Genomic DNA, 21,066 nt, shown 5'->3' on the forward strand with positions numbered 1-21,066 from the left:
TATCGTCAAGTGGCAACGACGAGTACACGTTGCTCTGCAATAGTTATTTGGAGGGGTTACCCGCGCCTCCAAGAGCAGTGCGCTTAGGCACTATTCCCGCCGGAACTGCTGACAGATCCGGGAGAAAATAACGCCAACGCGACAAAGCGAAAACGTAAACAGCGAACGAACGAGAAAAAAACACTTGGAAAAGAATGCGCGAGCAAAAAAACACGTCCGTACGTGCTGCTGTCTCGAACTGGAATGTCGTTGAATTTGGTGTTGTGCTTCGCGGAACTTTTCTAAATCTAATGTAATTCTAATTGATTGCAAACAGATAAATTTTATGCCAATTTATTCCTTTTCCAAGATTTTATCTTTTTTCTTCAGTCGATATTTGTCAGTTGTCGAGGGTTTTCCTCGGTGCCATTCCCAACTGGTCATGTCAGAGTCAACTGGACCAAGCCGTTCCAACAGTTGATAGATGTTGAGGGATTCTCCGTTAGGAATTCCATAACCCACGGCTAAACCATGCGGATTGGATGGTGTCTTGCAGTCCATGTGGGATTCTTTCCTTAGGACAGAATCCACCTCAACGGTGGAGAAGAAGGCCACCGATTGCGGAAGGTCGTTCAAGCCGAGTCTGCAAAATCAAAGTTCTTTATTAGATAAGTAAAAACTGTCTATTTTGGATGTTCAAACCTTGAAACGCAAAATGCTCGCGTCAGCAAATTTGTGACGTGCATGGCCAGTGCCGCCCGGTGAGCGAACCGATCTGCCACCAAATAGCGTACTTCGTCGTGGAAACTCAAGCAAAATCGAACCCGGTCACCCATCAGCCAGCGCATCGAAACGAGCATCAGATGCAGGAAATCGACGGCTCCACTCTGCACGACCCAGTTGATCCGCGTTGGTAGAAAACGTTCTTCGGTTCCCTCCTGGGGTTCCAAGGCTCGACTCAATCGACCGCCCAAAAATGGAGTGACCGGAGTTTCCGATCCGGCGATTTCTTCCAATCGGTTGAACATGGCGCTCTCGGTTCCGCCTTCCCAGCGAGCTTTTTCAAACATCTCTTCAACGGATTTGTTGTACACTTTGGCCATCTTCAAGGCTTCGTAACCGGAGTATCCTTTGTGGGGGAACTCATCCCGGAAATCCGGTTTGAGGTAGTAGAACTTCTTACCCTTTGTTAGTGCAAACATCTTCATAGCTTTTGAGCGGGCTTCCGCGTCCGAGAAAGTAGGGTTGAACTGCTTCAACAATCGTTCGGCAAAATTCTGCCCGGCACCGTAGATTCTCGCATAGTTTATGACCTTGGCGTGATCACGAGATATTCCGACGGCTTGCGCCGTGACACTATGCATGTCAGTCTTGGTAGCTTTCGACCCACTCAGGGTCATCCAACCGAAGGGAGTAGCTCCGTGAATTCCCGCCGCGTGACCATCTCCCAGTACCGATGCTATCCATAGCTCTTGACTGTCAACGTCAGCACCAACCATTTTATATCCCTTCGGAGCCTGTACTATTGCCCGCAGCTCACTTCCGATACGCTCCCTCTGTGCATTGCTCGCCGTCATCCATGTTGGTTCCATTGCCCGTCGCGTCAATGTTCCGCATACTACGACTTGGGGAATGATCGCCCCATATTCCATGTCCTCATCTCGCAAGTGTTTCGGTAGTTGATCTCTGCTGAGCCACACCACCAACTGTCCGTTGATTCGATCTCGATTATTTCGCCAGTAGGACAGCATTTTGGCAATTTCGACGACCCTTTCGGCCGTCTTTCCATCACCAGCCAACACGTTTTCCGAGAACTTATTCAAGAAGTCTTTTGACAGGGGGTTTCCCACCCGATGCGAAGGACCGTCCTTATGCGGTAGTTTGAGGAAATAACAGCATTCCTCCAGATCCAGGTTGCACCAAATTCCGGTTCCTTTGTATGCATTGTTGGTCTTGTCTTTTTTAAGCTTCCTGTAGTAGTCCTTCCGGCTAATGTTCTGCTCCACGTCCCGCCACAAGCTGCCCAACGCTTCTTGACTTTCGCCGGGCGATGCTCCTGGGTTGATGTCTAGCACCGGGCAAGCGGCGGCCAACTGTTCCAATGGAATTGTGCCACTTTCATCATCTTCTCGGGCAAACTTGTGTGGCACAAGGAATCCCCATCCCTGTCCGCGGATGAAATGCAAAGGGTAACCTTCCCAGCACAGGCGTAGCAGCTTTGGTGCTATCTGCATACCGGTTCCGATGTTCGTTGCTCCCGGGGACCACTCGTTGTCTGTTGGTTTCTGAAAAAAAAGGAAAAATAATTTTCCACAATTCATGTTTGGAAAATTAATTATTGTACGCTATTCTAACATTGCGAACTTACCGAGCACAAATTTCGGTACCAAGCCGGGTAGCCTGGAAGCAACGGTCGTCGCACTGGCAACAAATCCTTTGTTTTGTACAAATACTCAAACTTCCTCGCCAGAATATCTTCTTCGGTATCCTCCTCTTTACTTTCTAAAGGAATCGCTTTCTGCTCTGTCGTTGCACCATCAACATCCTTCTTTTTCTTTTTTGAGGACACCTTCTTGGCGATTTTCAGCTTCAGATCTTGTACACTCCAGTCCTGATCCCACAGCCATAGATCCTCCTTGTATTTGTCCTCGTGCATCAGCCGACAAGCAGCATCCGCTCTTCGAGCCAACAGATGCTTTGCCTCAATATTCAAATCCTCATACGCCAAATCCGACTCCTGGATGTATCTGGTCCAGTTACTGTTTACCGGCAAGTACGCATTTCCAATTTCCAACATTCCCGCCAACGTTGCCGGATGAGGAAATCGTTCCAGATACAGTGGAAGTAGCTTCTCCAAAACCGCCTTCGTTGCCATAACATCTCCCGCGCAATAATTCATCAAACTCTGAAAATTATCCTTGACGTCCGCCAGTGACCCTTCTAGAAATATATTTCTTTTCTCTTTGTCCAGCTTAGCCCCACAATATAGCTGATAGACGTCGGCCAAGTTGTTCAACGAGCTCTGACTGCTCCATCCCTGATCCTCTAGTGGCATCTCCTTACTCGATTTCAGCATTGCCCTCTGATAACTAGTAACTCCGCTGACACAAACATGTAGGGACATTGTGTCCACAAACCGTAGTCGTGTGCCTTCCACCCAATATTGCTCCCGGATACGTGCCCGGTCGTAAGACACATTGTGTCCGACTACAATCTTCGGTTCCAGAAATTTTCCATCCGTTCGTTTGTCCTTCTCGCTCGATTCCATAGGAATCATCTCTGACAGCTGATAACGATGGCCCTCCCCAAAAGCCACCTGATTGGACAAACTCGCACCGGTCCACGAATACCACCTGGTTGGACTCAAAGCTGTGGCCATCACCGGTGTCGCACCGGCAGTTACACAAACTTCCACATCGAACACGAACGCCCGTTCATCCGGGTAAGGCACTGAACATACCCCCCGTTCGGGGTCATAACACGTCCAACCTACACTATCGGACCACTTCTCCGGCAACGGAGGAACCTTCCCACTTGCCAACAACTGCAGCAAATCCAAATAGGGTTGACTTTGCTCCTGTGCGATACGAAGAAAATGTTCCTCGATGTTGGCACCCTTCAACTTAGGCAAACGGACACCAACGTCTGGTAAGATTTCCGGATTATCGAACGGAATTCCGTGCCGTGTCAGATCCTTTCGCAGTTTCTCGACCAAATCCGATGACGGGGAGCATGACTTACCGTTGTTTGATTCTGCGATGCAGAAGATTTGGTCGTACAGTCCCTGGGACAGTAGCTGGATGTTCATCTCATTCAATCGGGCGGAGTTCGCAGCTTTGGAAGGCACAACGGGTGCTTCTTTAACTGTTTCATTTTTCGTAGGAACTTCAGCGTCACACTTTTCAATCGCGGCTTTCGCTTTCAAACGGCGTACGGTGCTGCGCGGGAAGAATTCCGGCTGAGTGCAGTATCGTCGAAATTGGCACAGCATTTTGTTGGCGGTTCCCTGGCGGGCATAATCGGTAAAATTTCGGATAGCTAACGGTAAAGGTAGTAAGGCAACGGTAGTTCACGTCCACGCGTGCGGTGTGTACACAAAACTGTTATTTTTTAGTTTGCACTGTTTGTTTTGATCACTCGTTCGTTGCCTGGAGGATGGCATTGGCACAGTGGGGTAAAATGATAAAAATATATCATTTTTTTGTTTGAATCAAGCGTAACATTCAAAAACCCGCGTAAATATTTTTAAACCGTACACTACTAAGGCTCTGTCTCATTTCCCGAATCAAATTTAATTTTACTTAAAACTGACAGTTTGAAAATTTAAAAATCACCCGGCCATAAGAATGGCTGCGTGCTACCCAGCAATTCCAATAAGACATCGATCAAGAATGATTCGATATCTGTCAAAAGTAATCCTGCTCATCCAGCAGGGTTATTCGATAATTATTGAACTGTCACTTTTAAGTTTAATTTGAGTTTAATCATCCAATTGAGACAGACCCTAAGACGATCCCCACCAGTGCGTAAATAAAGCCAAAATAACAACCTCTATCATGACGCGAACTCGCACCGGTCGTTGGTAAACGGGTTTGGGAAATGTAAACGCAACCTTCGGTGAATAGCGAGTTGGCAAATTTGGCGACCCGCTCCAACCGTTGCCAAACCATCACACGGAAATATAAAGTAACCCATAAATAAAAAATCTGCCGTCTGCTGAAAAATTGTTCGGGTACTCATCATCAAAACCATTGTGTTGGAGGTCAGTTTAGTTTGGATTTCAACTGATTGGCGGCGCTAGTGCATATGAAATAACCTGATAGGTTAGATATCTCGAAATCTGGAATTTTTAGAATATTGGCGTCTTCTACAAAGTTGTTCGGGTGGTCAAAACCATAATGACGAAAACAAGTTTAATTTGAAATACAACCGCTTGGCGGCGCTAGTGAATTGGAAATAACCTAAAAGGTTAGATATTTCGATAGTTGAAATCTTAAGAATATTGCCGTCTTCTACAAAATTGTTCGGATGATTAAAACCATCATGACGAAAGCAAGTTTAGTTAATAATACAATCGCTTGGCGGCGCTAGTGTATTGGAAATAACCTGAAATGTCAGGTATCTCAAAATATGGAATTTTTAGAATATTGCCGCCTTCTACAAAGTTGTTCGGGTGGTCAATACCATTATGATCAACGCAGGTTTAGATTAAGATATAACCGCTTGGTGGCGCTAGTGTATAAGAAATAACCTGCTAGGTTAGATATTTCGAGAACTGAAATTTTTAGAATATTGCCGTATCCAGCTTTTTACGCTAGCCATAAATTAACAAGGGGTGAATCGAATTTGACATATGCTGTGAACTTGATTCAAAATAATATCTTGGTAGCCTTGAAGTAGAGTTTTAATCTTCCCCGTTACCATCGAGATTTTTAAGATTGTTTATTTTTAAACAACATGGAAATTCACGCATAAACATTTCCTTTAAAATTACTAATCATTCTTCCATTTTAGGTATCTCATTTTATGCAAATAAAATGCCTTAAGAGCCATGCAGAATAGTGTCAATAGCGGTTACGATGTTTTAATTTGTATCAGCTATGGTGTCGAAAATTGAGCCTTTAGAGTTCGTCTGTTTGGTCTGTACCATGAATCGACAAAAGGATCGTCCTTGGCTCTACAAACAATCCGCGACTCCCGTGCCGTTACTCTGCGACGAAACCCTTTGCAGCTATTTCCCATGTTTTAATTCTACTGAAGGCTAGGTTAAAATTTGTGCTTGCTGTCACTTATTAAGTCAGTTTTTTTCTATCGAGAAATTCTCCAAATAATTCCGTCTCAAATTACTTAAGGATTTTTTTTAGGGGAGAGCCATAGTAAGATTTTTTCGCAATCTAACTGACCACGAGTCTCAGTCGAATACACCTGAAATATACGTTATCTAATCCATTTATTACAAAATTGTTCGTATCTTACGAGAATAATATTCTTCCGGCTATTCTCTCGTGAATATATTCTGCATCTATGCTCATCCACTTCCTCTCTCGGCTATTTCTTGAAAAAAAAAACCCATGCGAGAAAAAAGACCCTTGCGAGAAGTTCACCTCTGCTTTCTTTCTCCCATAAACCCTTTCCTAATAAGTACAATCACATTGAATTTTATCAGTAAATTAAGTCCGGAAACGCGTTCAACAATATTACTCATAGGCACCACATATTTATTTATGATAATATACAACAATGATCCCATTCACAAATCTGTGTGATAGCTTTATTGGCATCGAGAGACTATCGGACTATTACAAGACATAAAATCATAAATTTTACAAACCAGAGATAGTATCAGAAGATCACATTGACGTGGAAAGCGTGTGTTCTTGTATTGTAGAAAAATGCGTATCACAGGCGCCAGGCAAGCTTATATTATTAAGATACCTAAAAGAAGTACGAATTCAAAATATATTTTAATGGATAAAATATTAAACCTAGTTTTGAAGACATGCCACAATTTCAAGAAAAATTACGACAGTTCAATGATGTTTTCAAAAAATTCAATGAATCGCCGATTGCTAAGATCCATATACGAATATTATAGTGGACACAGCATGTGTCAAGAGGGGTGATTCAAAGTTTTATGGCACCGACTCGTAAAAAGCTGGATTCCACAAAGTTGTCCGGGTGGTGAAAACCGTCATGATGCAAGCAAGTTTAGTTTTAAACACAATCGCTTAGCGGCGCTAGTGCATAAGAAAAAAAACTGATAGGTTAAATATCTCAAAATCTGGAATTTTCAGAATATTGCCGTATTCTACAAAGTAACTTGCCATAAGACGAGTTCGTACAATTCCATTTAATTCCACCACTTGGTTGTACCTTTGACAGATTTTACAGTAAGACCATCTTCAGTGTCTCGTACTTGACTCGATTCGACTCAACTCGAGCGCCAATGAGTATTGCGGTTTCAAACTAAACTTCTGGTGTTGACTATCCTTTTAAATCTTACATATAAACTAAACTAGTCTCCATCATAAATGTTATGGCTAGCCGAACAACTTTGTAGAAGGCAAAATCTTTCTAAGTCTTATAGATCTCGAGATATCCACCTCACTAAATTATTGCATATAAGCTGGCGCCACCTAGCAGATGTGTGTCTAGCTAATCTGATAATCACAAAATGCATTACGCACATATTTATATTACAAAAGTTGGAGCGCGTTCTGAATGATTTGAAAATAAATAATATTTTTTTCCTGATTTTATTTATTTCCGTGTTTGCCTCAATAGCAACCGGATATTCACCACCGGTGCGAAGCATGATTGCACCAGGGACTAATACCGGGATCTGGCACTCGCAATTTTCTCGTGTTGCACTTAATTCTCAATCGGTGTGTAGGAGTCCTAGGTATACAACTGAAAAGACACTAAATACGCTGTCAGTTATCACGCATGTTTCTCTCACCGTGCATTACTGACAGCATCGATATTTTTGTTATTTTTGTCAAACCTGTGTCAAGCGTCTTGTTTATTTTCTCGCTTTTATTTTCGTAAGTAGGTATTTTTTTTGCAATTTTCCAAATTTCCAATAGAAATGAAATAACTTTTGTTTAATTTCCGTTTTATAAGGACGACAGCTGCTCCTTCAAGCCCGAGCCGAATCGCATGCTCGTCTGGTTGCCCCAGGAGAAGATGTCTGGCACAGTACTCTAACCAGGAACTAATAACTAATTGCCTCACTCGCCAAGTCGTTTTGCACTTGGTCTGCCCACCTCGCTCGCTGCGCTCCACGCCGTATTGTACCTGCCGGATCGGAAGCGAACACCATATTTGCAGGGTGGCTGTCCGGCATTCTTGCAAAATGCCCTGCCCATCGTACCCTTCCGGCTTTAAGGCTACCTTACACCTCGGGAAAATTTTCCGCCGGATTTTGGTCCCCGTGTATTTTAAAGGGGGCCGGGATTTTGATTTTCCGTGCCCAAATCCCGAAAACATCGCATATGCAAAAATACATGGGGAAAAAATCCGCGGACCAAATTCCCGAGGTGTAAGGCGGCCTTTAGCTACCTTCTGGATACTGGGTTCGCCGTAGAGCTGGGCGAGCTCGTGGTTCATCCTTCACCGCCACACACCGTCTTCTTGCACACCGCCAAAGATGGTCCTAAGCACTCGTCTCTCGAATACTCCAAGTGCCGTTTGGTGCGGTGGCGAATCTTTTTTGACCGCAGCTTCTTCTGGAGCCCGACTTCCACAGATGATGCGCCTTCGTATTTCACGACTAACATTGTTATCAGCCGTTAGCAAGGATCCGAGGTAGAAGAATTCCTTGACCACCTCGAAGGTATCCTTGTCTATCGTAACACTGCTTCCCAGGTGGGCCCTGTCGCGCTCGGTTCCGCTCACAAGCATGCACTTTGTCTTTGACGCATTCACCACCACACCAGTCCAACTTTTATTGCTTCACGTTGCAGGCGGCCACCTTTGCAAATGTTCGGCCGACAATGTCCATGTTATCTGCGAACTGGATCTGTTGAAAATCGTACCCCGGCTGTTACACCCGGCTCTCCGCATGACAGTCCATCACCTTGTCTTAGTATCCGGCGCGATTCGAAATCTTCACACAGTTTTGCACACCATCCACTGTTGCTTTGATCAGTCTGGTAAGCTTCCCAGGGAAGCTGTTCTCGTCTATAATTTTCCATAGCTCTAAGCGGTCTATACTGTAGTATGCCGCCTTGAAATTAATGAACATGATTGGGACCTGGTTTTCACGGCATTTTTGAAGGATTTGCCGTACAGTACAGATCTGGTCCGTTGTCGAGCGGTCGTCTACGAAACCGGCTTGATAACTTCCCACGAACTCATTCACTAATGGTGGGATGAGATGATCTGGGATATCACTTTGTAGGCGGCATTAAGAATAGTGATCGCATGAAAGTTCTCAAACTGCAGCTTGTCGCCTTTCTTAAGGATGAGGTATATAACCTCTTCCTTCCACTCCTCCGGCAGTTTGAGCAGTCAAGTGGCTAGCTTTTCCGGGCCCATCTTGATGAGCTCAGCTCCGATACCATACCAATACCTGTGGGCATCGTTGGTAGATTCCTATGGGCATCGTGGGCAATTCCTGTGAGCATCGCTCGCGTATTCCTGTGGGCATCACAGGCGGATTTTCGTGGGCATCGCTGGCGGACTCCTGTTTGCATTGCTGGTGGATTCTTGTTCACAGCGTTGGCGGATTCATGTAGGCATCGTTGGTGAATATCTATCAGCATCCTGCGGGCATCGCTGGCAGATTCTTGTAGGCATTGATGGCGGACACATGTTCACAGCGCTAATGGATTCTTGTGGGCATCGCGGGCGAATTTCTGAGGGCATCGTTAGTCGTTAGTGAATTCCTGTTAGCATCCTGCGGGCATCGTTGGCAGATCCTTGTGGGCATCGCTGGTGAATTTCTGTGAGCATCGCTGGCGGATTCATTTGGGAAACTGATGGATTCCTGAGGACATCGCTGATGGATTCCTGTGGGCATTGCTGGAAGATTCCTGTGGGTATCGCTGAAGGATTTCTGTGGGCATCGCTGGTGGATCCTTGTGAGCATCGTGGCGGACTGCTGTGGACTTCATTGGTGTATTTCTATGGGCATCGTGCGCGCAATGCTGGCAGATTCTTGAGGGCATCGCTGGTGAATTCCTGTCAGCATCGCTAAACACTCCCGTATGCATCCCTCGAGGATTCCTATCAAGCAATCAATCAACCTTCCAAGCAACGAACAACAAAACCAATCAACCAATAAAGCAACTAATCAATCTTTTAACCTACCAATCAAGCAACCAACCTTTCAAGCTAGCTACCAATCAACCAAGCAATCAATAAATCAACCAACTAATTAACCAATCAAGCAACCAATGAATTCAGCATTCACAATTCACCAATCAATAAAACTACTATGCCAAGTAACACCAAGCATTACAATATTGCACATATATAAATCACAAGTCGGCACGCTAAATGCTAATTGCATTTGATCAGTTTTAACGATGTGAAGTTGCATTTATTTATCAACTGTCGGACAACGATACTCTAAATCAGCGTTACGAATGCAGCGATTCATTACTGATGCTTTATTTCAACATGTCAAAGTAATGAACCATTAATTCGGTCTTATTGCCTTTTTCCACTTAAAGTCAACTTTTAGGGCTGTGTTTTTTACAAGCATATATAGCTTCATGGTATAATCAACTAACCAAGCAACCAAATTAGCTAACCAATCGAGCAACCAACCATTCAAGCCCACTTCTAATCACTCAAGTAACCAATTAACCAATCAAGCAACTAATCATTCAACCAGCCCACCAATTAAGCAACCAACCAAACAATCAAGCAACAAACCGATCATCCAACCAATCAAACATTTAACCAAGATACCATTCGAGTAAGCTACCAATCATCCAACTAATCAATCAAGGATGCTGGGTCATTAGGCCGAACGGTCATTAGGCCGAATGGCCATTAGGCCGAATGAGAATTTGGGAGTGGTAAGTGAGTAGTGCGCAATGAGGGAGAAATAAAAAGGAAGAAAGAGGAAGAAGTGAGAAGGAAGAAGGAAAAAGGTAGTAGGAAGAGGGAATAATGAAGAAGGAAGAAAGAATAAGGAATGAGGAAGAAGGAAGAAAGAAGGAAGACATAAAATGGGAGAAGGAAGAAAGGGTAAGGTGAAGAAAGCACTTCTCATTTTTCACTTCTTGTTTCTTTTTGCTAATTCGGCCTAAAGGCCATTCGGTCTAATGACCGTTCGGCCTAATGACCATTCGGCCTAATGACATTCGGCCGTCAATCAAGATACCAATTATCCAATCAAGCAACTAATCAACCAGCCATCAACCAAACAACAAACGAATCAAGTAACTAACTAAACAATCTTTCTAACCCACTTCCAATCAATCAAGCAACCAATAACCAATTTTCCAATCAAGCAACTAACCAATCAGCCAACCAACCATTCAAGTAAGCTACCAATCAACTAACCAACCAATCAAGCAATTAACCACACTGTAAACCCGACAATACTCTTTAAGGAGTAAAAATCACCCCTTTTCTGGTGATATATGAAAATGTCAAAAAAATGGGTGATTATTTTTTTTGCACAATGAGTGTTTTATGCCCATTTTCAAGTTCCTTGTTTATACCCTTTAATGAGTGAAAAACAAAATGTACTTTTTGTACATAATCTGTTTGTGCAATTTGTCGATTGCTGCATTTGCTAGTTTTGTTAGGTACACATATTTTAAAATATTACGAAATTTAATATAACGCGAGGTACCCCATCATGGATGGCAAAGCTAATACGGCAGCCAACTGTTCCAGCTGTTCCAAGACAAGGATTGCTAAAATAGCTAAGGAACCTTCATGAGGATTGTAAGTTGCTTGCTTGATGCGCCGAACTTTTCCATTTTAATCTTACATTTCTTTCCAGAATAGAATAATCAGACTGCGGTTAATATTTGATGCTGTTCATAATGAAGGGATGCAACGATATGCTGCTGTACTTCAGCCAGACTCATCCAAAAACGTCACAGGAAAATCGGACTTAGTGGAAGTGATTAGAATGTAAGTTCCTCAGAACCCGGCCCACCTTCACAAAATAATATTTTTTTTTCACCCGCAGGCCTCAGTACTGTCGTATTCCAGCCGCTTGCTCTGAATACTACAAGTACGAGGATAGTACTGGATTGTTCCGCCTTAATATGGATGGTGTCGTGCTTGGGTACATCGAGGATGTGCAATTGGTCTTCCAAGTGCACAGTCTGCAGAATGTCAGCTTCGCAAATCCAAACTTCCCTGGCGATTCCGTTGTTGCGGCGATCGACAAAGATGGTTGGCACCATCAATTTGGGTGACTGGTTCCAGAGACAGCCACCGTGGGAGCTCCCACGCATAAAACGAGTTCTTTCTTCAATTGTGGAATCTTTTCTTCTGATAGGTTCCTCGATGCGCCCCGTAGTAAAACAGATTTGCGAGCAAAAAAAGCAAAGTTGCTATTCTAAATATGTCTTGTCATGTATCTACAGGAAATAATAAATAAAATAAAGAGTTTTTTTACATATACCTTGTAATTGCGTCACTTTTCAATGAATATCATTAAATTCAGGCCATTTTTTTAAAATAATCAAGGGTGAAAAATACCCATTTCTCCAAAAATGTTTTTTTCGGTAATGGGTAAAAAGTACGCCCGAATATGACGTATATGCCTTTTACTCATTAATGAGTAAACGCTGTTTACTCTTTTAATGAGTTGAACTATTTAACTTCAAAATGGGTACTTTTTCACCCATTAAAGAGTACTTTGCTGGCACAGTGCATTCAACCAACTAACAAATCAACTGATCAATCAATCAACCAACCAACTAATCGACCAATCAAGCAACCGAAAAAACAACTAATCAACTAACCAGCCGACCAACCAATCAAACAACCAATAAAGCAATCAATCAACCATTTAGGCAAACTATCAATCAACTAACCAACCAATAAACCAATTTGGCATTCAAGCGAGCTACTAATCCACCATTCATTATATTTTTAAATTATATTTATTCAGACTATGGCCGAACAAATCATATTCTTCCTATACGCGCTTGAAAGAGAAAGATGATTAGACGTCAGCAATCTTTATTTTTGAAGTTTGTTTTCAATGCTGGAAGGTTGGAAATAAAAACATCATTTTATTTAAAATCAAAATTATTAAAAAGCTGTATAGCCATGCTTTTAAATCACTCGGGCTCTGCGACACCGGTGGATTCCTGGATCAGCTTCATGGTCGGGCGAAGATGGGAAGTAACTGCAGTTCTGGTTCCGAAGTATCCTGTGTAGAATCCTGCCCGCTGGGAAGATGTTAATTTGCAGCTATCCGGCAAACGCTGCTACGAGATTCGTAACATTATTGCCACCCGAGATTGTACCACCAGATACTGATAAAACAGCCTTGTGGGTCAGGGAAGAGAGTTGATGTTTTGGACGTATTGCCTGAAACTCGCTCCAGCAGGTCCGTTTTTGCCCAAGGGTGGATCTCGCATTAAACCTGAAAGAAAAAAAAATGTGAAGAATAAGTAACGTAGGCTGCAGAATCCTTTACAGTTTTTATCTACCAGCAACTATAAATTTTCCGTTGTTTCCGGCAATCCGTACGGACATCTAGAACAGCAGCACCACCTGTGACGGACCCCATACAGGTTTCCCATGCTCGGTATCCGATTGTTGGCTAATCCGAGTTGCGCCTACTAAATCAATTCCATGAGATAGTGTGCACAGCAAGCGACCTTTATTAGCTTTTGTATTCCAGTTCCGATTCCGCTTTCTAGAAACATGAAAATTTAAATAGGCGTCAGAATATTTTCCAAGAATTTAAGAATGGCATAGAAATCAGGAAATTTCAATGAGATTTTCTATTTTTTGATTACTTTTGGTTTAACTCGTGAATCTTCGAGAATTTCTCAAAATATTTTAATGCAGATCAATTTATTCGTAAATTCCACCGGAATTGGAAGTTTCTTCGTTTATTTCTATGGAATTATCTTTGACAGTTTCCTTATGAATTCCCTCTGGAGAATTTGTATCCGATTTTTACATTCCATTCCTGGAGAAACTTCCGAAAAATTTTCCGAAGGAATTTCTGATTAATTCTTGGATAAATACTCAAAGGAATTCCAGGAGGAATTCCACGAAGGAGCTCTCAGAGGGTTACCCTAATGTACTTCCGGAGAAATTTCCGGAAGAATACACACACCCGTAGGAATTCTCGGAGAAATACCCGCAGCAATTTTTGAAGGACTTCATTCCTTTAGGAGCTCCTCTGGGAATAAATTCTCGTATTCCTTTGGGAATTGTTTCTGGAATTCTTTATAAAATTCCTTCGAGAAATATATGTTTCGGATATTCTTTAGAAAATTCCTCCGGGGATTTCCTCAGAAATTTCTTCGAGAATTCTTTTGCAAATTTCTCCGGAAATTCTTAAGGAAACTTCTTCTATTCCTTCGATTCCTTCGGGTATTGTTTCAGGAATTTCTTCTGGATTTCCTCTGGGCGTAGACATTCTTCTGAATATTTTTTTTTTTGGGAATTCCTCTGGAGATTTCTTCGAAAATTCATTCAAGTTATCCTTCGAGGTTTCCCCCGGCAATTCCTTTGGGAATTCAAACGGGAATGTTTTCAAGAGTTTCTCCGGGAATTCCTTTTGTTGTTCTTCAAATTCCTCCGGAGATTTCTTCATGAATTCTTTAGGAGCTTTATTCACGATGTTTTTCCCGGAATTGCTTCAAAATATACTTTAAAATTCCTCAGGGGATGCCCTTGGGAGTTCGTCCAGGAATTCCCTCGAGAGTTCCTCCGGAAATACCTTCCAGAGTACTTCCGTGAGTTCCTCCGGGAATTCCTTCGAGAGTTCCGGGAATTTCTTCGAGAGTTCTTCCGAGAATTCCCTCGGGAATTCCTCCGAAAAATCTTTCAAAATTCCTTTGGAAATTCATACGGAAATGTTTTCAAGAGTTTCTCCGGGAATTCCTTTTGGAGTTCTTCGGGAGGTCCTCCGGAGATTTCTTAATGAATTCTTCAGGAGCTTTATTCACGATGTTTTTCCCGGAATTCCTTCAAAATATACTTTAAAAAATCCTCATGGGATGCCCTTGGGAGTTCGTCCAGGAATTTCCTCGAGACTTCCTCCGGGAATACCTTCTAGAGTACTTCCGTGAGTTCCTCCGGGAATTTCTTCGAGAATTCGTTCAAGAATTCCTTCGGGAGTTCCTTTTGGTAATTCCTTCGGGAATTCTTCCGAGAATTTTTCCGGGAGCTCTTCCGGGAATTCCTTCGAGCATTCCTCCGGTAATTTCCTTCGGTAGCTGCTCTGGGGATTCTTTCGTAAATTCCTTTGGATTTTTCGTTAGGAATTCCTTAGGAAATTATATCGGAGGTTCCTTCGGGAATTCATCCGAAGATTTCTTCGGGAATTCTTCCGAAGATTTCTTCAAGAATTCCTCCGGAGGTTTCTACAGGAATTCCTATCGATATTCCTTCAAGAAATCCTTCGAGAATTCTCCGGGAATTCCATCGGGAATTCCTTCTGGAGTTCATCCGGATATTCCTTCGCGATTTTTTTCTGGAGTTTCTTCTAAAGTTCCTTTGAGATTTCTTCGGGAATTCTTCCGGAGTTTCCCTCGAAAGATCCTCGGGGGATTTATTTGGGAATTCATTCGGGGTTTACTTCGTAAATTTCTTCGGATATTTCGTCATGAAATCTATAGGAAACTCCATCGGAGGTTCCGTCGGGAATTCCTCTGGAGATTCCTTCAGCAAATTGATCCGGTGATTCCTTCGGGAATTCCTCCTGAGATTTCTTCGGGAATTTTTCCCGGAATTCCTTCAAGATATGCTTCGAGAATTTAATCGAGAATTCCCTTGGGAGTTCTTCCGGGAATGCCTTCGGGAGTTCTTCCGGGAATTACTTCGGGAGTTTCTCCGAGAATTCCTTCGGAAGTTCCTGCGTGAGTTCTTTCGGGAATATCATCAGGAATTCCTATGGAAATTTCCTACAAGATATATTTCGAGAATTGCTCCGGGAATTCCCTTGGGAGTTCATCCAGGAATTCTTTCGGGAGTTCTTCCGGGAGTTCATTCGAGAAATCCTTTGGGAATTCATTCAGTAAATTCTTTGAGAGCTCCACCGGGAATTTCTTCGGGAGTTTTTCAGCGAATTCCTTCGGGAATTTCCCAGGGAACTTCTTTGAAAATTTATTCGGGAATTCCTCCAGAAATTCCCGAAGGATTTCCATAAGGAATTCTCGAAGCAATACCATAAGGAATTCCCGAGAGAACCCCATAAGAAAATCCCGAAGGGATCGCATAAGGAATTCCTGGAGGAATTCCCGAATAAATTGTCGAAGGAATTTTCGGAGGAATTCCCGAAGAATTCCCATAAGGAATGCCTGAAGGAATTGCTATAGGAATTCTCGAAGGAATTCCCGAAAAAAATCCCGAAGGAGTTTTTAGGGGAATTCCCGAAGGAATTCGCGGAGAAACTCCCAAAGGATTTACCGAATGAATTTCCAAAGTAACCAGTAAACCCAGTAAAGACTCAGTCAATATCAATTAAACTCTCAATCAATCTAAAACAATCTCTCAATCAAGCTTAATTAATCTCTCAATCAATATTTCAATCAATCTCAATTAATCTCCCAATCTATCTCAGTCAATATCAATAAAACTCTCAATTAATCTAAATTAATCTCTCAATCAATTTCAATCAATCTCAATTAATCTTTCGATCAATCAATCTAAATCAATCCTCATTAAACTCTCAATCAATCTCTCAATCAATCTAAATAAATCTGTCAATCAATCTCAATTAATCTCTTAATCAATCGATCTAAATCAATCTCTCGATCAATCTACATCAATCTCAATCAATTTCAATCAATCTGAATTAATCTGTCTCAGTCAATACCAATTAAACTCTCAATCAATCTATATCAATCTCTCAATCAATCACAATTAATCTCTCAATCAAACTCTAAATCAATCTTAATCAATCAATTTCAATCAATCTCAATTCTACACCAACATTTGAAAAGGGCGTAACAGCCAAAATTTATTACTTCTGATTCCTCGTCTACATATATAGCTATATATGAAGACAAATAATCAGTAGGAATAAGTTTTGGCTGTTACGCCCTTTTCAAATGTTGGTCTAGAATTAATCTCTCAATCATTCAATCTCAATCAATCTCAATTAAACTCTCAATCAATCTAAATCAATATCTCAAACAAGCTCAATTGATCTCTCAATCAATCTCTCAATCAAGCTTAATTAATCTCTCAATCAATATTTCAATCAATCTCAATTAATCTCTCAATCTATCTCAGTCAATATCAATTAAACTCTCAATTAATCTAAATCAATCTCTCAATCAATTTCAATCAATCTCAATTAATCTCTCAATCAATCAATCTAAATCAATCCTCATTAAACTCATCAATCTCTCAAGCCATCTTAATAAATCTTTCAAACAATCTCAATTAATCTGTCACTCAATCTCAATTAATATTTTAATCAATCTCTAAATCAATCCTAATTAATCTCGATCAATCAATCTAAATCAATCTCTCAATCAATATAAATCAAACTTTCAATCAATCTAAATCAATCAATCTCAACTCAATAAATCAATCTCAACTCAATGAATCAATATCAATTAATCAAACTCAATCAATCTCTGTAAATCAATCAATCATTGGTACAAATTATACTTAGCTTGGATGTCTGCCTCCAACTTGTTGTCCATTCTGTGGTTTCTTCAACAGGACGTCGCTTAAAATAACTTAGTTTCCGGAAGCCAGTAAACTTGGTTCGACTCCTTGACCACTTTGAATCGCTGTGCCTACGAGTAGATCTGATTGGTCTTGTTCCAGGCCCGTAGGATTGGCTATGGAGAATTTTTTTTCAAAGTTCAACAGCTTCTTGGCGCTTCTTCCACGGGGAATCCAGAACCGTTTTGTTTCGAGCGCGTCGAATCGCTCAAAATCACACCACCTCACTTTGACTGGATCGAAACGTTGTTGGAAAAGTCATCCAGTTCTGTCACCAACATCAGTATTTGGAGCCACACCGGGATTGGACGAACGGTAGGTGTCCCAGCGGGCGATTCACACTGTGCCACCAAAGTACTCTTTAATGGGTAAAAAAATACCCATTATGAAGTTAAATAGTTCAACTCATTAAAAGAGTAAACGTCGTTTACTCATTAATGAGTAAACCGTTTGTACGTCAAACTAACGAGTGATTTTTACCCACTAATGAGCAACAGCGTTCCTGGACAATGGGTAAAATTCACCCCTTATTGTTTTCAGAAACAGCTACAAGAATTAAATATTCCATCAATCGAATAGTAAAAGAAATTATTTATGGGGAATATAACCGTATTTTTTATTAAAAGTATTTATGAACGGCATAATGATATACATGAACTATAACATGTGTGTATCGTTTTTGCACTGATGGATTGGGATCTCACTTTCACTTTCCCAACAGTATAAATATGATCTGACTAGAAGACGATTCCAAAAAATCCGCCAAAGAGGCTCCTTTTTCATCACCAGATCCAGCGGTTTACAGGTATGCGGTGGATACGGGCTTCATCATTCATCGCGAAACAAATCCTGTGTGGCCCCAACATTTGTATACGGCGGTACAGAAGTATAGAGGCGGAATCCCATCCTGTCTGGTGATGATTTGTTTTGTTCCCCGACGACCATAATTTAACAAAACAAATTGAAACACCGTTAGCTGCAATACCAAATGATTTAATTCCCTTTAATAACGCAAAAAACTAAATTGAGCGAAAATAAAACTTACATTCAATCCACACGAAACCTCGTACAGCACGTTCAGCTTCTCTGCTTTTCCTCTCGATTTGGTTGACACAAAAAATTAAGTAGATTTTCACCCATTAATGGGTAAAATCTTTTAACTCCCATATGAGGTAAAAGTACACATTATCAAAAATTTCAAAGTACCCATAATTTTGACAGCTCCATATATCATGAAAAATGGGTCTTTTCAACTCTTTAATGGGTATTGTCGAGTTTACAGTGCAAGGCCTTGACAAATTTGCTGTGTTACGTTGGTGCAGCAGTCGAGTACGATTGTCCCCGCTACCCAGCAGGATGGCTTTGATGATGTGTAAGGCGTGGACGATTTTCTGTTTCCCGTCCTAGGATGTATACTATAGGGAAAGGATTACATGAGAAAACTCAGAATTAATGCTGTTTCAACAAAATAGGAACAATCAGACAAGTAGAAACCCGTGGATTGGTTACAGAAGGATTCCATTCGCCGACTGCTTACCTTTGCGGAAATTCCCTCGTACAGTTCAGTCCACGGTGACAGCACAACCGGGTAATCTTTGCCTTGCGAAAACTTTCCTTCCGGAAGGAAGCATCACCGCACATTCCTCTCGATTGCCGCACGATAGGGTCATTTTACGCCAATGTCCCAAGGGAATACAGTAATATGTAATTGCGTTGAGCTTTTTTTTATCCTTTGCCTTTTATTTTTAGGAACGAATTGCACCATGGAATCTCACATCCTAAGCCAATAACCAGTGGTCACCTGGTTTTCCGGTGCTGGCATAATCGAATAATGTTGATTTTTTTAGGTATGTAAATGGGTATTACGATGAATACCGGTTTAGGAAGCAGCTCTGTGGTAACGGTAACTCGGTTCCTCGGAGGTAGATACACAAACTTCCCGAAATGAGACACGTTTTTTTCCAAAATCTTCTAAGGATTCCTCGATTTTTTTATGCGACCGGACCGAACCGACCGAACCGAACAACAAAAGCAACTTGTCAAAGTTCTCAAAGCAGGTCGGGAAAAGCAAGAAGGAAATAAATTCGAAGTTGCTCTTTTCAAAATGATATCGTTTTGTTTCATTTACTCCTACATCGTATATAACAAACGTCAAAACATGATGACGAGGGCGACGCAGTGAGGGGAGGGCGACGCAGTGTGGGGGGTAGGAATCTGTCAAAAACTCACAGCAAACACTTTCAAATAAATTTACCATAATATGAGTAAAATACACTAGCGCCTCTGGCGGTGCTGGTCTCGTCAGCTCATCTGGGTTGCATGAATTTTAAATCGGTTCTTCGGGACTCCGATGTCCCGGTTATTAGTTCCTGACCATTCTCCACCCGAACTACTAATAAACTATACAGTATCCCCCCGCTTATCCGGACCTCGCTAGTCCGACGACTCGTTAGTCCGGATTTCGCTAAAAATTGGTATCGTGCTCAAAAGAAATTTCTTCTTTCTCAATTACATGTTAAATTCCGTTCACTGAATCGGAAAAGTAAAGAATCGAAACAAAATTCTTACAACAGTATCCACATGAAAAGAACAAAAAACAAAATTGACATTTGTAAGGTTCCCACGCAAAGTAATGGGAGCTGTCACTTTACTTTCGGAAAAATATTCTGCTCGATTATTCCGTAAGTAAAAGTGACAATTTGCTCCATGCAGATCAGTTGTCAAAATTCCTCTTGGTAATATTGAACAAAATTCTGTAACCTCACTACTTTTTAAGTCGATACTGGCCTTAATTCGGAATTTTCCGGATTAAAAAGTATCAACACCCATTTAAACACATTATGCTGTCAGTTTTCAAATTTGTGCTGTGATTTTGTTTTGGTTCATTTGTATGGATTTGACAGTCGGATTAACGAGAGAAACCCCGATAGTCCGGCCATACATTTGTCGGATCAGCGAGGGTATACTGTATATCCAAATAATCTTTATGTGTGGTCTCGAATTAGCAATGAATTATTGGCAGTGGCTGATTTTCTACCCGCCGCTTCCACATCCAGGCGCTATCGTATATGCGCATATAGCCAGCAAGAGTTAACCCCCAGAAATTTGTATGGCGAAAGACATCTAACGCGGGTTTTCTCAAAATGAGGAACTTTTCATGAAAAACTATTTGGTACCGGTTATGAAGAATGGTGTCCGCTACTACGCCTACCAAATATTTTATCGATGAAGCTGCTTAATTTTGAGAAATCGAGCCTTAGATGCCTTTCGCCATACAGATTTCAGAAAGTTAACTTCTAGTGTGCCGCTGTAAGCACGCTCAAAGCGGGCGATTCATTATTTAATTTATGTGTGGTTCTATATCGATTATACCAAGGGGTACTGTAGGGTTTTTCAAAGGGGGTTTCGGGTGGATTAACAATCACTGAAAACACTCACTAATTATATTGTGACACTCGCTACTGACTCGACCGAGCACACCGTTCACTGCAAGAGTCACACCACTTCTGCCTCTTGTTCCTGCCTGAGCTGAACGTCCTACTCGGTTGTCGTCATTCGTGCAGTTGCATACGTTCAATAAGAAAGGTGGGAATCAAGGTTTATATGTTTCTGTTCAGACCCTACACCCTACCTCTTCTTTATTTTTACAAACAATCATTTACCATTAATATGTAACATAGTCCTTAAGTAACTTAGATTCCGTCCTGATCCGCTTAGAAGCCCTTGCTACCTCGTCTG

At 41.7% G+C, this 21,066-nt stretch overlaps 2 protein-coding genes and 1 long non-coding RNA gene across 5 annotated transcripts; 1 reads left to right on the forward strand and 2 right to left on the reverse strand.

Annotated features, from left to right (window-relative positions):
• Window positions 1-317: 317 nt before the first annotated feature.
• Window positions 318-4,100, reverse strand: LOC134207754 (DNA polymerase subunit gamma-1, mitochondrial). Its single transcript, XM_062683621.1, has 3 exons — window positions 2,348-4,100; window positions 682-2,264; window positions 318-622 (listed from the first exon to the last, which is right to left on the reverse strand). The coding sequence occupies exons 1-3, from the start codon at window positions 3,968-3,970 to the stop codon at window positions 334-336; spliced, it is 3,495 nt and encodes a 1,164-aa protein (XP_062539605.1). The 5' UTR covers window positions 3,971-4,100; the 3' UTR covers window positions 318-333.
• Window positions 4,101-11,127: 7,027 nt separating this feature from the next.
• Window positions 11,128-11,999, forward strand: LOC134215972 (uncharacterized). The gene is made up of 3 exons (XM_062695025.1): window positions 11,128-11,388; window positions 11,447-11,580; window positions 11,639-11,999. The coding sequence occupies exons 1-3, from the start codon at window positions 11,380-11,382 to the stop codon at window positions 11,868-11,870; spliced, it is 375 nt and encodes a 124-aa protein (XP_062551009.1). The 5' UTR covers window positions 11,128-11,379; the 3' UTR covers window positions 11,871-11,999.
• Window positions 12,000-12,625: 626 nt separating this feature from the next.
• Window positions 12,626-20,784, reverse strand: LOC134215983 (uncharacterized). 3 transcript variants are annotated; one of them, XR_009980417.1, is made up of 3 exons: window positions 20,767-20,784; window positions 13,119-13,327; window positions 12,626-13,051 (listed from the first exon to the last, which is right to left on the reverse strand). It is a non-coding gene; the product is annotated as an uncharacterized LOC134215983 (long non-coding RNA). The 3 variants fall into 3 exon arrangements; XR_009980410.1 differs by lacking the exon at window positions 20,767-20,784 and adding an exon at window positions 18,866-19,293; XR_009980415.1 differs by lacking the exon at window positions 20,767-20,784 and adding an exon at window positions 17,269-17,288.
• Window positions 20,785-21,066: the final 282 nt, after the last annotated feature.

This window comes from Armigeres subalbatus, chromosome 1, assembly GCF_024139115.2.
Source record: "Armigeres subalbatus isolate Guangzhou_Male chromosome 1, GZ_Asu_2, whole genome shotgun sequence".
Taxonomy (NCBI): domain Eukaryota; kingdom Metazoa; phylum Arthropoda; class Insecta; order Diptera; family Culicidae; genus Armigeres; species Armigeres subalbatus.